This window comes from Lolium rigidum, chromosome 1, assembly GCF_022539505.1.
Source record: "Lolium rigidum isolate FL_2022 chromosome 1, APGP_CSIRO_Lrig_0.1, whole genome shotgun sequence".
Taxonomy (NCBI): domain Eukaryota; kingdom Viridiplantae; phylum Streptophyta; class Magnoliopsida; order Poales; family Poaceae; genus Lolium; species Lolium rigidum.
In genome coordinates, this window is record NC_061508.1 from 261071587 (window position 1) to 261085044 (window position 13458).

Below are 13458 nucleotides of genomic sequence, written 5' to 3' on the forward strand. Positions count from 1 at the left end.
TGGTGCTTTATAAGATTAATTATCAATGGTAATTTCATATGCATTCTTTGTAAAAGATATAAGTGGGCGATGCATTTTTTTGACTGAAGTTTCTCTTGGCCATGTCCATCCCGTGGGGTTGCCCTCAATTATTAAGGTTTACACATAACCAACACATTCCATGACGTGGTTGTTTCTTCCCATGTACTTGAATTCAACTACTGTACTACCCTTATTGTTACTAGGTTCAACATTACCTTCCTCTCTCTCCTCCCCGCTCGTGTCTCTTCCTTGTATCGATCTTCTGTTTCTTGGGTACAACGAGTCACGGGATTGAGAGATAGAGAATAAACAAATATCTGCACAAACATTTAAAGATCACAATTATATTGAGAATTCCATCTTCGTGCACACATGGTGCCCTGAGCCTAGGCCTTATCCATAGCCTAAAGAGACTACTCACACGCGATTAGATTACAAATAGATTGCATTGTATAGAGAATTGCTTGAAGATGAATGCTTGATAGTCTTACAACACCACAATCGCCATAGAATCAAAATTACAAGTAGTACTATGGCTATATTCGGTGTGATGATTTAGAAGTTATCTCTCTCATGGCAGATGTACCCTTTCTTTTATATGATGCAGAGGACAAGAATAGGGTTTCAGGACGCTACTGTTGTGAACTAGACTTACGTCTTCTAAAAAAGTCACTAAAGATGATGCCACTAAGGTGGTAGCGGTGGGCCGGTGGGTACAACTGCAATTGTAGTCCCTCCATTCCAATGAATAAGGTCCTGGTGTTCCATGTTTTTTACTTTAACTAAAAAATATTTTAAATATATAGAGATTGTTGCTATAATATTTACACCATTGAAAAATGTTTTTCACTATAAATCCAGCGACACTAATTGGCATACAATATGATTAGCTAAACGTGTTGTTTTATATATTCTGCAAGGAATGCAGGATCTCCATCATTATCAGGTGCAATAACAAAATAACCTAACGTCTAATCTGGTGTAACAATTAAGAATTCCAGAGTGGGCCGGCGTAGGCCGGTCGGTCCACGGCGTAGACGAGACCCGTCGTCGTTGTGGAGTCCACCACGAGTGTCCACACCCACCCACTTTCTTTCCTCTCCTTCCTCCTCCGCTCCAGTCCACCACCTCCACCACAATGCCGCATGACCGCCAAGGCCCCGTCAATGCTTCCCCAACTGCTCCACCCCACCACCAGTCTCCTCCCCGCCTAACACGCGCAAGGAGAGGAAAACCCCTCCTCAAACCCTAGGTAAAGCTTCCGCTTCCTCTGCTCCAACCTACTGCACTTCTGCTCCGTTTTAAGTTTCTGTATTAGTCTGATTTTGCGCTCGCTTACCTATGGCCTCTGGGCGCGTGATTTTGCGGCGGGGTTGGTGGGCTAGCTCTGTAGACTGCCGTGGGGAGATTATGATCGTACTGTATGTAGCCTGTCTAGTGCGTGCGATTTTTCTGTAGGCACTCTGTTTGTTTGTTTGTAAATTTTATTAATTGTCTACATGGCCAATTGTTTAGTTCTTGCATGCCTTTCTTTGGTACTTCTTTTGCGGATGGCCACGGAGATGTAGCGATGTTGGAAAAACTTTGGTATGAGCGCTCGCTGTCTATTTGCCTTTATCAGACTGGCTCAGTTGTACCACCTAGTGTTTACTGTTATCCTGGTGGAAAATTTTAACAACCTACTGTATTATTTTGACGGTTATCACTTTTAAAGTATACCAAGGGAACTCCCCGCAAAAAAAAGTATACCAAGGGAACTCATAATTGTCTACATTTTACCCATCATTTTCTTGTTTCTACTCATGGAGGCCTCAGAACCACCGTGTTTCTCTTCTCATCTATTATAGCCCGGTTGACAATATTTAAGCTGTCTCACTGGACATTTCTGTCAGATGTACTATGGGATTCTTGGTACAGAAAGTTATTGTTTGCTGCTCTTACTTACGCTTGATAATCATCAGGGAACTCGATGTATGCAATTTCCACACCTTGAAGAACTGATCTATCCTCCAGCAGCTAACTGTTGGCCTGGTGGAGATGATGATGGAAAGAGAGGACAAATATGTTAGGTCAGCTTCTTACACACCCTGTTGTTTGAGATAATTTCTAGAGAACAATGGTTTGTCAAATTTGCAGCCTTCAACTAGTTGTTTTAGTACGTTGGCAGCGCAACACATGTGAATGCTAGTGGGATAGTTCCTTCAGTGAAAAATGAGGGTACATGGAACTTTGGTGCCTCTACTTTGATCACACAATATTATGACCAGTCTCTCTACCTCAAAATCAGTCAATGAAGTCCTCTTCCCCTAAAGCAGTGCAATTTCGTTTGGTTTTATGGGAACAATGAAGCATTGGTGAAAATTCCATGTTATATGGGTTCTGATTGTTCTGTTTGCTTCATGATATACGCAGATTTGAGGACTGGAGATCACCTGAGCCATCTGTTAACTCGGAGAACATAGTTTCACCACGAGGACATAATGAACCTAGATCACTTAAAGAAAGAACTGATGGAGTATTTGCATTCCTTCGAAACTTTTTCCATTCTGAAACCTTAAAGAGTTCAATGCCGGATGACAGAAAGTCCAGGCCAAACATTCTTCACCCTCAAGGACCATTTCTGCAAAGATGGAACAAGATATTCGTGTTATCATGTATTTTTGCAGTTTCTGTGGACCCATTGTTCCTCTATATCCCAGTTATCAATGATCAAAATTATTGCTGGTATTTGGATAGGAAATTGGAAATCACAGCAAGTGTCCTACGCTCTGTGACAGATATATTCTATATACTCCATATGGTATTTCAGTTTTGGACAGGCTTTATCACATCTTCCTCTACAACTTTTGGTAGGGGTGTACTGGTTGGGGACAAATATGCTATAGCCAAGCGGTATTTGTCAACATATTTTTGGATTGATGTCTGTGCTGTCTTACCCATCCCTCAGGTACTATGCTATTTAGCTGATTAGGCTTAGGATGGAGCATTTGTTCACATCATAGCAAATGCTTTTTTGGATAGATCCTATGCTTTTCTATTTTAGCAATTTTATCCATTACCTCTGGTTGCCCTTGCATGAGAACTATGTCAAAATTGTGGTCCATCTATTTCAAGAGTTATATTGCGTAAAAACAAATTTTGCCTTTTTCAGTTTATATTGTTGCCTTGTACTAATTCTTACATTGGAATATTGATTGATGCAAAATATAGACAAAGAACGATGCTATCATTCTGGTTGGGGATTTTTCTGTAATTTGTAGTTCTGATAGTGCAGTAACTAATCTTGACCATCTTTTGTTCAGGTCGTCATTTTGGTCGTGCTACGTAATCTTCAAACCTCTGAGTTCATGAAAGCCAAAAACATCTTGTTGCTTATAGTTATATGCCAATATGTGCCTCGGCTAATCCGAATACGACCATTGTATCTTCAAATCACCAGATCTGCTGGGATAATTACAGAGACAGCATGGGCTGGTGCTGCTTTCAACCTCATAAATTACATGCTTGCTAGCCATGTAAGTGCCATGTTCATAAATTTCTGTATTGTGAATAATGTAAGTCAGTCATCCTTTTTTGCAATAACTCTGAAGTCAGCAGTCATGTGTGGTAAGAGATTAGAGATCCTAGATTAAAAAGTATGTGCAAAAGTTTGGCATGGATTATTTGTGATACTTTGTCGATGCGGGCGATACAGTACCAAAATAGCGACAATAAATAATCATGGTGAAAATGAAAACCATATTTGGCAAAGTTAGCTGCAAATTCTGTAGGCACAATCTCAAGAAAGTAGAATGGATTATCAATCTTCACAACCCTCACACCTTTTAGGGCTCTTGGGCAAAGTTACCAATTCTGTTCTGGGCACCATTCCGGTTTGTGCCTGTATAGGACCATTCCAAGCTTTCAACCCTTTCTGGATTTTTTTTTTCCGAAAAGGAAGGCAAACTCCTGGGGTATCCTCGGATACAGACAACCATAATATTATAATATATATATATATATATATATTATAATAACATATGTGTATTTATGTTACAGTTCTGTTGTAACATGCCCCTGGTGAGCTATCGTCCACGTCGAGATATATTCTACCACATATATATCAATTCCTGATAGTCTTGCTAAGAGATATTGTTACAATGCTTTCCACATTTTCATAGTGTATGTCAATTTCTTCTAATACTATTGTTAAATTCATCATATAAAATTCTTATGTATACAGAGTATCATATTTTCTTATTTTTCAATTATTATTATTATTATTATTATTATTATTATTATTATCAATGTTAAAAGATTCAAGTTTGTATATTCTAGCTCATGTTAGTATCTGAAGTGACAACTGCTTGTAAGTAAAGGTACTATGTAGGCTGATTTGTATGTCATCATCTAGATCTATCTTCAGCACGATGGACTAATTTTAGAAGTGCAATGCAATTAAGCCTTGGTGGCTACATGTTTATGGGTAATCTTTAATACCTGCAGGTTCTTGGAGCGGTTTGGTACTTGCTTTCTATTCAACGCAAAGATGCTTGCTGGAGACAGCAATGTGGTCAAACTCCAGACTGTAAACTTGCATATTTGTACTGTGGAAATGGTGATATAAACATAGGAAATGCTTTCTTACAACATGTTTGCATTCCAAGTAACTCCACGACCAATCTTCCAGACCCGCTCCTTGGAATTTATGCACCAGCCATAGCAAATGTTTCACAATCAAAAAACTTTTTTGCGAAATTATTCTATTGTGTTTGGTGGGGTCTGCAAAATCTCAGGTTTTCCCTAAAGATAACTACAGCGCTTCTATGTGTTTATAGATTGTAATAATTAGTCACTTACATTTCTCTTGATCTATTTAATGCAGCTCTCTTGGCCAAAACCTGAAAACAAGCACGCAGGCATGGGAAAACATGTTTGCAGTTTTTGTCTCAATATCCGGCTTAGTTCTTTTTTCACTTCTTATTGGTAATGTGCAGGTAATAATATTTATCACTGATAGCTAGGAATATTATAAATTTATAATTCATTTTCCTCCATTTTAATTCAGAATTTGTAGATATCATGGAAAAATAAATTAATATCTTATTTGACGTTACTCCATCAATAAAAGTCGCATTGGAACCAGAAACATGATAATGCGTTATTGTTTTTGAACTTCTGATATCTTCACAATCATTTGGAGATCTTAAATGCTAGACTGGTGCTAAAATATATTCCACGCTAGAAGAAAATGATAATGATTGAATTACATGTAGCAAAAAAAACTGTATTTATAATTGAATTCCATAAAACCCCAAAACTGTCCAACTTATCTTGAGTAAGATGGGTGCATGTTCTTGCGCTACCGGATGTGACTTGTGAGTACTACCTCCACAGAACTATGCGACGTGACATGCCATTATGACTTTATGAGTTAAAACAGTATAGTATTGCTGCAAAATGGTTCGATCTAAGTAGAACAAATGGTTACTTTCTTAAATTGTGGAACACATAATACAAAACAATGTTTCAAATTCTCCCTGATAATGATATAGACATACAAATTATGGTGTTCTTTGCTGACATGTGACTCTGTGCTATTTGGGTAGCTAACTCATGCGCGAAGCCCCTAACTGTTTTCTTTTGTATTTTTCTGCGTGTTTTATAGACCTATTTGCAGTCAGCCTCTCTGAGAATAGAAGAAACGAGAGTGAAAAGCCGCGACACAGATCAATGGATGTCATATCGACATCTTCCTGGGAACCTCAAGGAGCGAATACGGCGTTATGAACAATATAGATGGCAAGAAACAAGTGGGGTTGATGAAGAGCACCTCCTGGTGAACCTCCCCAAGGATCTTAGGAGGGATATAAAACGACATCTTTGTTTATCACTTCTTATGAGGGTATGTTCTTACAACATACAAGTTTCTGTTATAGAGTAACTTCCTGTGCTGGCTATGAACACTAATGTTGGTCTCTGATCTGAGAAGTTTTGGAAAAATCAGTTAGTCAAGCAAACAGTCGAACTATTTACACCCGGTAATAAAGCCATGTATAATCTATATTGCACCCTGTTGCGCTTGCCTTTTGCCAAACAAGCGTATCGCTTGACCAGTAATCGTTATTGCTGGCTTGAGCCAGTTTAAGAAAATCATCTGGTCAAATGAACAGTTGAGCTATTTTGAAACCATATATTCTGAGTTATGACCTATGAATGATTCTTATTTGTTCCTGTTCGGTTTGCCTTTTTTTTGTAGGTGTCTTTCATGAGTAGGTTATTTGAAAATTCGAAAATAACTCAGTAAGCGAAGTCACAAGTAGATAACTAGTTTAAGTTAAGAATACATTGCATGTTCCCTGACAACTGCCGAGTATTTACTACTCCTACTACTGATAGACTACTGTCTGTCTGTAGACTACTGGGAGGAATTTTCTTTAAGTACTGTTTATTATATAACCTCCTCACACCTTGTTTACATGCTGAAAATTTGTGATATTTTCTTCCAGAAAATTTGGCTGTTGGAGGGCCATAATTATGAATATAACATAGTAGAAGGACTTTAGTGGCATGTACCATCCCTAGGTCCACAGTTCTGGAAAGATACTATGTTTTTCGTCCATGTACCAATGACCGCTGTCTGGGCGAGTGAGAAAAAAGTCCAGAATGGAAAATTTATCCCTGACCTATTTGTCACTTCTGGTTTCTTCTTACTCTTTGGAACTTGCCGAGTGCTTTGCAAGTTACATGTTACGCTGACTTCCCTTGCTCAGGCAGAGGTGGTCTGTTATGAACACCACCATAGTCTCTCTCTCTCCCCCTCCCGTCAGTAGTCAGGACTCATTGCAGATGATGTACAACCCTTAATGTGTTCACGTTGCTGGTTATTTTTTTTTTCCTTTTCAGGTTCCAATGTTTGAAAAAATGGACGATCAGCTCCTGAATGCCTTGTGCGACCGACTAAAGCCTGTTTTATACACAGAGGGTGGGTGCATTGTTCGTGAAGGGGATCCAGTAAATGAAATGTTCTTCATCATGAGAGGAAACCTCATGAGTATGACGACAAATGGTGGAAAAACTGGCTTCTTCAACTCTGATGTTCTGGAAGGCGGAGACTTCTGTGGTGAGGAGCTTCTTACCTGGGCTCTTGATCCCAACTCAACATCCAGTCTCCCCAGCTCAACCAGGACAGTGAAGCCGATGTCTGAAGTTGAAGGTTTTGCTTTGATCTCTGAAGACTTGAAGTTTGTGGCCACTCAGTTCCGACGACTCCACAGCAAACAGCTCCGGCACACGTTTAGGTTCTATTCACAGCAGTGGAGAACCTGGGCTGCTTGTTTTATACAAGCAGCTTGGCACAGGCACTGCAGGAAGAAGATTGAGGATTCTTTACGCGAGAAGGAGGAGCGGTTGCAACTTGCGATTGTGAATGATGGCTCTACTTCGCTCAGCTTCGGTGCAGCGATATATGCTTCACGTTTCGCTCGCAACATGATGCGGATCCTGAGGAGGAATTCCACCCGAAAGGCCCGGCTGCAGGAAAGAGTGCCTGCAAGGCTGTTACAGAAGCCAGCAGAACCCAACTTTTCAGCAGAAGAGCAATAGTTTTACCGAGTCGCCACTTGCGAACGTGGATAACTTGATGATGCCCATTTTTTCTGCACGATTTGTGCGGTTGTACTCACTGATGTGGCCTGAAATTTTCATTGGCTGTTCGAAGACGAGGTGGGAAATCCCAATAGCATAATAATTGAATGGTGTACCCTGCTACTTGGTTTAGATATAACAGTAGGCGTGTTTGTATATATTCTGTAAAGGTAATACTGTAATAGGTGTGGGCTCGATTATTAACCTGATTTTATATAAGTATACATATGAATTATGTGTGTATAGTGAGTATTCTGTTTCGTGTTCCCATACAATAGTAACACATAGTCCCAACATATGTGACACCTTGGTATATTGGCTTAAATGTCCTGGTTTTACCTCATTATTTTCATGAAAAACGTGTTACAGCCTGATCCATTTTTGTTCAGTTTATGGCATGCTCTGCAAGTTTAAAGTTGTTGTGCTTTGCATAATTTTGGGTCTGAACCTTCTGCATTGCAAGAGAGGAATCACTCTTTGTTGTCGAACATTTCACCAACGCCCTATCTGTTGCATTTTGCAGTGGATATTTAGAAGATTGCGTCTACTGGTGTACCTTTGTAGGTTGGCCAATTAGCATGCTAACCTTTCTAGGATATTCCTTCCCATAATCTCCACTTCAGCTTGTAGTCTCTGCTCAGTGCATGCTGTGGCAGCCCGATGCCGGAGGTGCATAATGAATGATTACAGTCCGAAAGTATATGCAATGTTCAATTGTTTCCCTTTGTGAACATCTGGTTGTGCAAAGCATTAGTAATTTTTCAGTCAGTTGTACCTCCCCATTGTTTAGAGTATATCTACGTACTGAAATCATATGTATCTAAGCTAACCATCTAAATATTTTGATCTGTAGTGGTGTCATTGGATTTTTGTATGCTCGAAGGAAGGTCCACCGGTAAACTTCTTGACACCCGTGAATCCAATCGAGAAAATCGAAGTAGCTGCGAAAGTTGGAAGAAAATGAGATTTTACAGTTCACAGGTTAGGCCTTATGCCGTTGACAGCCCCCATTTGTTGTTCTTTTACCTTAAAAGGTGTTCTTGTCGACACACTGGTGCGAGATTTCCAGTACCATGTTTATAAGTTAGACTAAGGTTTTCCAAAATTATTCCGTTGTTGTCAGTGCTGTCAAGGGGTCTCCTTTACCGAGCTCTTTTACAAAATCTGTTCACTCCAATTTGTTAATGATGTTTTGTTAGTTTCTACCACAATTGCATTCTTAAGACCTGATGAATTGAAGGACGCCACACATACATCTTCATCATTTGATTGGTGTTCAACTCACACTCCTGATGAGCAAGGTTCATACTTTATTTACCAACCCCTATCTTTCTCACCAACATGGTACAAGAACATAGGCATTCCTCATTCAAATCAGCGCTAAGGCAGCCCTAGTACCAAAGTTATCGTCAGTTGGTTAATTGGTTAACCAAGCAACTTAGCGTTATGGTCATCTTGTGTCAGCAATGGCTATTGGCTTGACTTCTGCTGCCTTTGCGGCTGCTAGCTTAATTTACCTGATTGTCATCTTTTCTTAGCCAATGGTGCTTTTGTTTATATTTAATTTCTAGAACTGAAATTATATTTAACCAGGTTCTAAACATCTGGTACATATTTGTAATGTTGTGGTATAAATCATAGATTGTACTATACTATATAAAAGACATAGTGCTACTATAAACTGCTGTCGAGCATTCCTCCTGTTTTTCTAGCAGTTCCATGCACTGATTAGTACAATGAGCTACTATAACTTTGCTAATGCACTCCATGTGCTCCTGTCTAGTGTGCTGCAGCTACCTAGCATCAATGGCCGGTGCTGGGAATGCAGCTACCCCAAGTCTCTCTCATTGACATTATTTGATATACTTTCGTTGCTAGTCCTATAAAAAAATTGGTACTTTTGTTGCTAGCTTACCTTGCACTGCATGACTACCCGCGCTAGTACTGCTTTAATTTTGTCTCAGTTGAGATACAAAATGAAGGAACTCCTAACTTGTAATTGTTGTCTTGTATGACATGTTGATGTTGATGAAATAATTTTGGCTGGAGCTGGATGGAGGAATGATATCATCACCTATTTTTAGAAGGATCATAAAAAAATTGTACTTAGCCAAAATATTCTTCTTGTAGAAATAAAGAGGCACGTGTTTTAGCTGCGGTCTGTTGATCATATATTTAATCGTGTGTTCATGTAGTCTGTGATGACATGTTTAAGCTCCATGTAAATTTATCTCGCCAAGTGAATTTTTTCATGGCACATTGATGTTTCTGTGTTTCTTTGTCTTGTCGTGCAAAATCATTTAGGTTCACCACTCTCCATAGATAGTTCGATCTCCATCCGAGCACCGCATCCGCAACAGGAGCTCAGGTGTTTGTTCTCGTTTAGTTTTTTCAAAGTGCTTCCTCACTCGGTATCTTTTTTAGAGCACATATAAAGACTCCGGATAACTATGTATATGCCCGGAGGAGTTCATCTAGAGAATTTCAGTCCAACACTTAGCTAGACAGAGTACCCTGCCCTCAACCCTAACCCTCCCGCACCCTGCCCTCCGCCGCTGCCGCCGCCGGTAGCGCCGCCGGGGGCAAAGTCCCTCGGGGCGTGGCGGCGGCGGGGGCCCTTCCTCGTCGCCGCGTGGAGATCAGCGGCCGGATCCCCACCTCCTCGATTTGGCGGAGAAGACGCGCGTGGGACGGGCGATGGCGGCGGCGGCCCTCCTCCCGTCAGCTGTCCCCTGGCGGACCGGTCAGCGCGGGTGGGATGGACGGCGCTGCGGTCTCCCTCTTCTCGTCGGCTTCCCGCAGTACTCCGGCAGGGGTTGGTGGTGGGCGGCGGCCAGACCCTCGGTCTGCGCCATGCCATCCACCCCCGCCTCTCGTTGGTGCGTGGAGGCGATCTCGGGCATCTTCCGCAACACGAGGGCGCCCGGGGCAGCAGCCTTGGGTTTGACGGAGGAGGTGGCCTCTTCTTCGCCGGAGAGGGTCGGCCTGCGGTTGGTGGTGGTGGATTTTTGATCTATCATCGCCATCCGGCGGTGAGACGGATGTGCATGGAAGCCGGCGATGGTGTCGCCGGTGGAGGGTTGGGTTGGCCAGCCCGGGATGGTCGCCGACGTGGGGGTCCGGCCTGAATAAAGGCGGCGGTCCTAGGGCCTCTCTTGCGTGAAGAGGAGGACCTACCGGAGGCCTGGACTCGTGATCTGGCCGGAGGGTTGAGTTCCGGAAGGCTCCGCCGGCGAATGTAACAGTGCTTTGCCTGGAGTTTGCTGGATCGGAGGTATTCGGTCGTGCGCACCCATGTTTTTATTCCGACCGTTTGGTTCTCGGAGGGAGCGGCGCGAAGCTCTTTTTCTCGTGTTGACATCAAGTGACTATGGATCCATGATGAAAGTCGGAAGAAGAGAATTTCATGAAGGCCGGAGGGGAGGACTAGCTAAGGGAGGTTCAAGTCTCCGCGCTGTTGAGGGGCTTGCTTGGTGTCCAGGCTTCACAGCAGCGGTATGAAAGTGGGGGCGACAATACATGTGAAGCGCAGAGTCCTACCTTTCAGGGTGAAAACCCAAGGTCTGGCCTTAACTGGTTGTGCCTGGCAGTGACCTTAGTGGAGGCATTGTTTTGAGAGTGGGGACTATCTTCGGGGTGAAAACCTAAGATCTTTGATCGGGCGACGATGGTGTTGGAGCACCTGTTCCCTTCTTGGAGGCGTCGTTTTTGGAGAGTCCGCAATTCAGGTGTTGTCATGGTGGTGGTTGTATTGCTGCTGTTAGGTCGGTGATACTGTAGCGGGACTTTTGTTTCTTAGTTTTCTTTTCCTTTTTTTGGCTGTGTGCATCCGTAGTGCCATTAGGGTGGTGCGTTGTTGCAGAGGCTGGGTGTAATTGGTATCTCTCGATATTAATATATTCCCTTTATCGAAAAAAATGTATATGCCCGGCCTTTTATTAGTTCTTCATTTCTAACACCAAACCCCTTAAACTTGGCATATGAGTTGCAGTACTTGTAATCTTCTTGCTCTCAAGAAAAATTTCATGAACCACCATATCATGTTCTGCGCCGGAACGACGGACTTTGAGTGCACACACGGAGGAGCGGCCACAGAGAATCGCGACTGCCATTTCCGCGCGGGAACAGAAGCTCAGCATCAATCATTGGACTAATGCTGATCAATCACTGCACCTGGACGCCACTGTTCGCGGATCCTCTGTGCATGGAGGGTCTGTTGCTTCTGGTATGGAGCGTTTTTCACCAATTCATGTCAATAGTTGTAATTTTATTGATGGTGCAAATTCGTTTTTGATGGCTGGTGATAATCTCTTTAATACAGGAACTATTGGTGACTGTGTTTCAATGGGAGATGGTGTTTTGACAAAACATAACAAAGGAGAAGAGTTTAACATTCATGGAGGAGATGGGAATTTAAATAGCAATGAGCCAAATAGGTTTGGGATTGCCTTGCCTGATAGGAACATTGGTAATTTATCTAATCCAATCTCAAATGAATTAAATTCCTCTTGTACTCTTCATCTTAAAGAATGTGCACCCGATGATGTACCAGCTAATCCTACGGTTGAGGAGGTCATTGCATTTGGGGGTATTTGATACGTCTCCGACGTATCGATAATTTCTTATGTTCCATGCCACATTATTGATGTTATCTATATGTTTTATGCACACTTTATGTCATATTCGTGCATTTTCTGGAACTAACCTATTAACAAGATGCCGAAGTGCCGATTGTCTGTTTTCTGCTGTTTTTGGTTTCAGAAATCCTAGTAACGAAATATTCTCGGAATTGGACGAAATCAACGCCCAGGATCCTATTTTGCCACGAAGCTTCCAGAAGTCCAAAGAGGAGACGAAGAGGGGCCACGAGGGGGCCACACCCTAGGGCGGCGCGGCCCCCCCTTGGCCGCGCGGCCCTATGGTGTGGGGCCCTCGTGCCGCCTCTTGACCTGCCCTTCCGCCTACTTAAAGCCTCCGTCGCGAAAACCCCAGTACGGAGAGCCACGATACGGAAAACCTTCCAGAGACGCCGCCGCCGCCGATCCCATCTCGGGGGATCCAGGAGATCGCCTCCGGCACCCTCGCCGGAGAGGGGAATCATCTCCCGGAGGACTCTACGCCGCCATGGTCGCCTCCGGAGTGATGTGTGAGTAGTCTACCCCTGGACTATGGGTCCATAGCAAGTAGCTAGATGGTTGTCTTCTCCCCATTGTGCTATCATTGTCGGATCTTGTGAGCTGCCTAACATGATCAAGATCATCTATCTCGTAATTCTATATGTTGCGTTTGTTGGGATCCGATGAATAGAGAATACTTGTTATGTTGATTATCAAAGTTATATCTATGTGTTGTTTATGATCTTGCATGCTCTCCGTTACTAGTAGATGCTCTGGCCAAGTAGATGCTTGTAACTCCAAGAGGGAGTATTTATGCTCGATAGTGGGTTCATGCCTGCATTGACACACGGGACGATGTGAGAAAGTTCTAAGGTTGTGTTGTCGTTGTTGCCACTAGGGATAAAACATTGATGCTATGTCTAAGGATGTAGTTGTTGATTACATTACGCACCATACTTAATGCAATTGTCTCGTTGCTTTGCAACTTAATACTGGAGGGGTTCGGATGATAACCTGAAGGTGGACTTTTTAGGCATAGATGCAGTTGGATGGCGGTCTATGTACTTTGTCGTAATGCCCAATTAAATCTCACTATACTCATCATGATATGTATGTGCATGGTCATGCCCTCTTTATTTGTCAATTGCCCAACTGTAATTTGTTCACCCAACATGCTCGTTTATCTTATGGGAGA

The 13458-nt window shown here is 42.5% G+C and overlaps 1 protein-coding gene across 1 annotated transcript; it reads left to right on the plus strand.

Annotated features, from left to right (window-relative positions):
- The first annotated feature begins 1151 nt into the window (after nucleotides 1-1151).
- LOC124693140 (cyclic nucleotide-gated ion channel 1-like) lies at nucleotides 1152-7962 on the plus strand. Its single transcript, XM_047226598.1, has 8 exons — nucleotides 1152-1273; nucleotides 1983-2090; nucleotides 2434-2968; nucleotides 3324-3536; nucleotides 4507-4796; nucleotides 4886-4997; nucleotides 5669-5905; nucleotides 6907-7962. Exons 2-8 carry the CDS (start codon nucleotides 2059-2061, stop codon nucleotides 7603-7605), a joined length of 2118 nt encoding a protein of 705 aa, XP_047082554.1. The 5' UTR covers nucleotides 1152-1273; nucleotides 1983-2058; the 3' UTR covers nucleotides 7606-7962.
- The last annotated feature ends 5496 nt before the right edge of the window (nucleotides 7963-13458 follow it).

Excerpts from the sequence above, each read along its gene's own strand:
- LOC124693140 (XM_047226598.1), top strand. The coding sequence starts at position 2,059 with ATGATGATGGAAAGAGAGGACAAATATGTTAG. Across the intron at positions 2,091-2,433 it reads AGAGAGGACAAATATGTTAG|ATTTGAGGACTGGAGATCAC; the intron begins GTCAGCTTCTTA and ends TGATATACGCAG. Across the intron at positions 4,998-5,668 it reads TTCTTATTGGTAATGTGCAG|ACCTATTTGCAGTCAGCCTC; the intron begins GTAATAATATTT and ends CGTGTTTTATAG.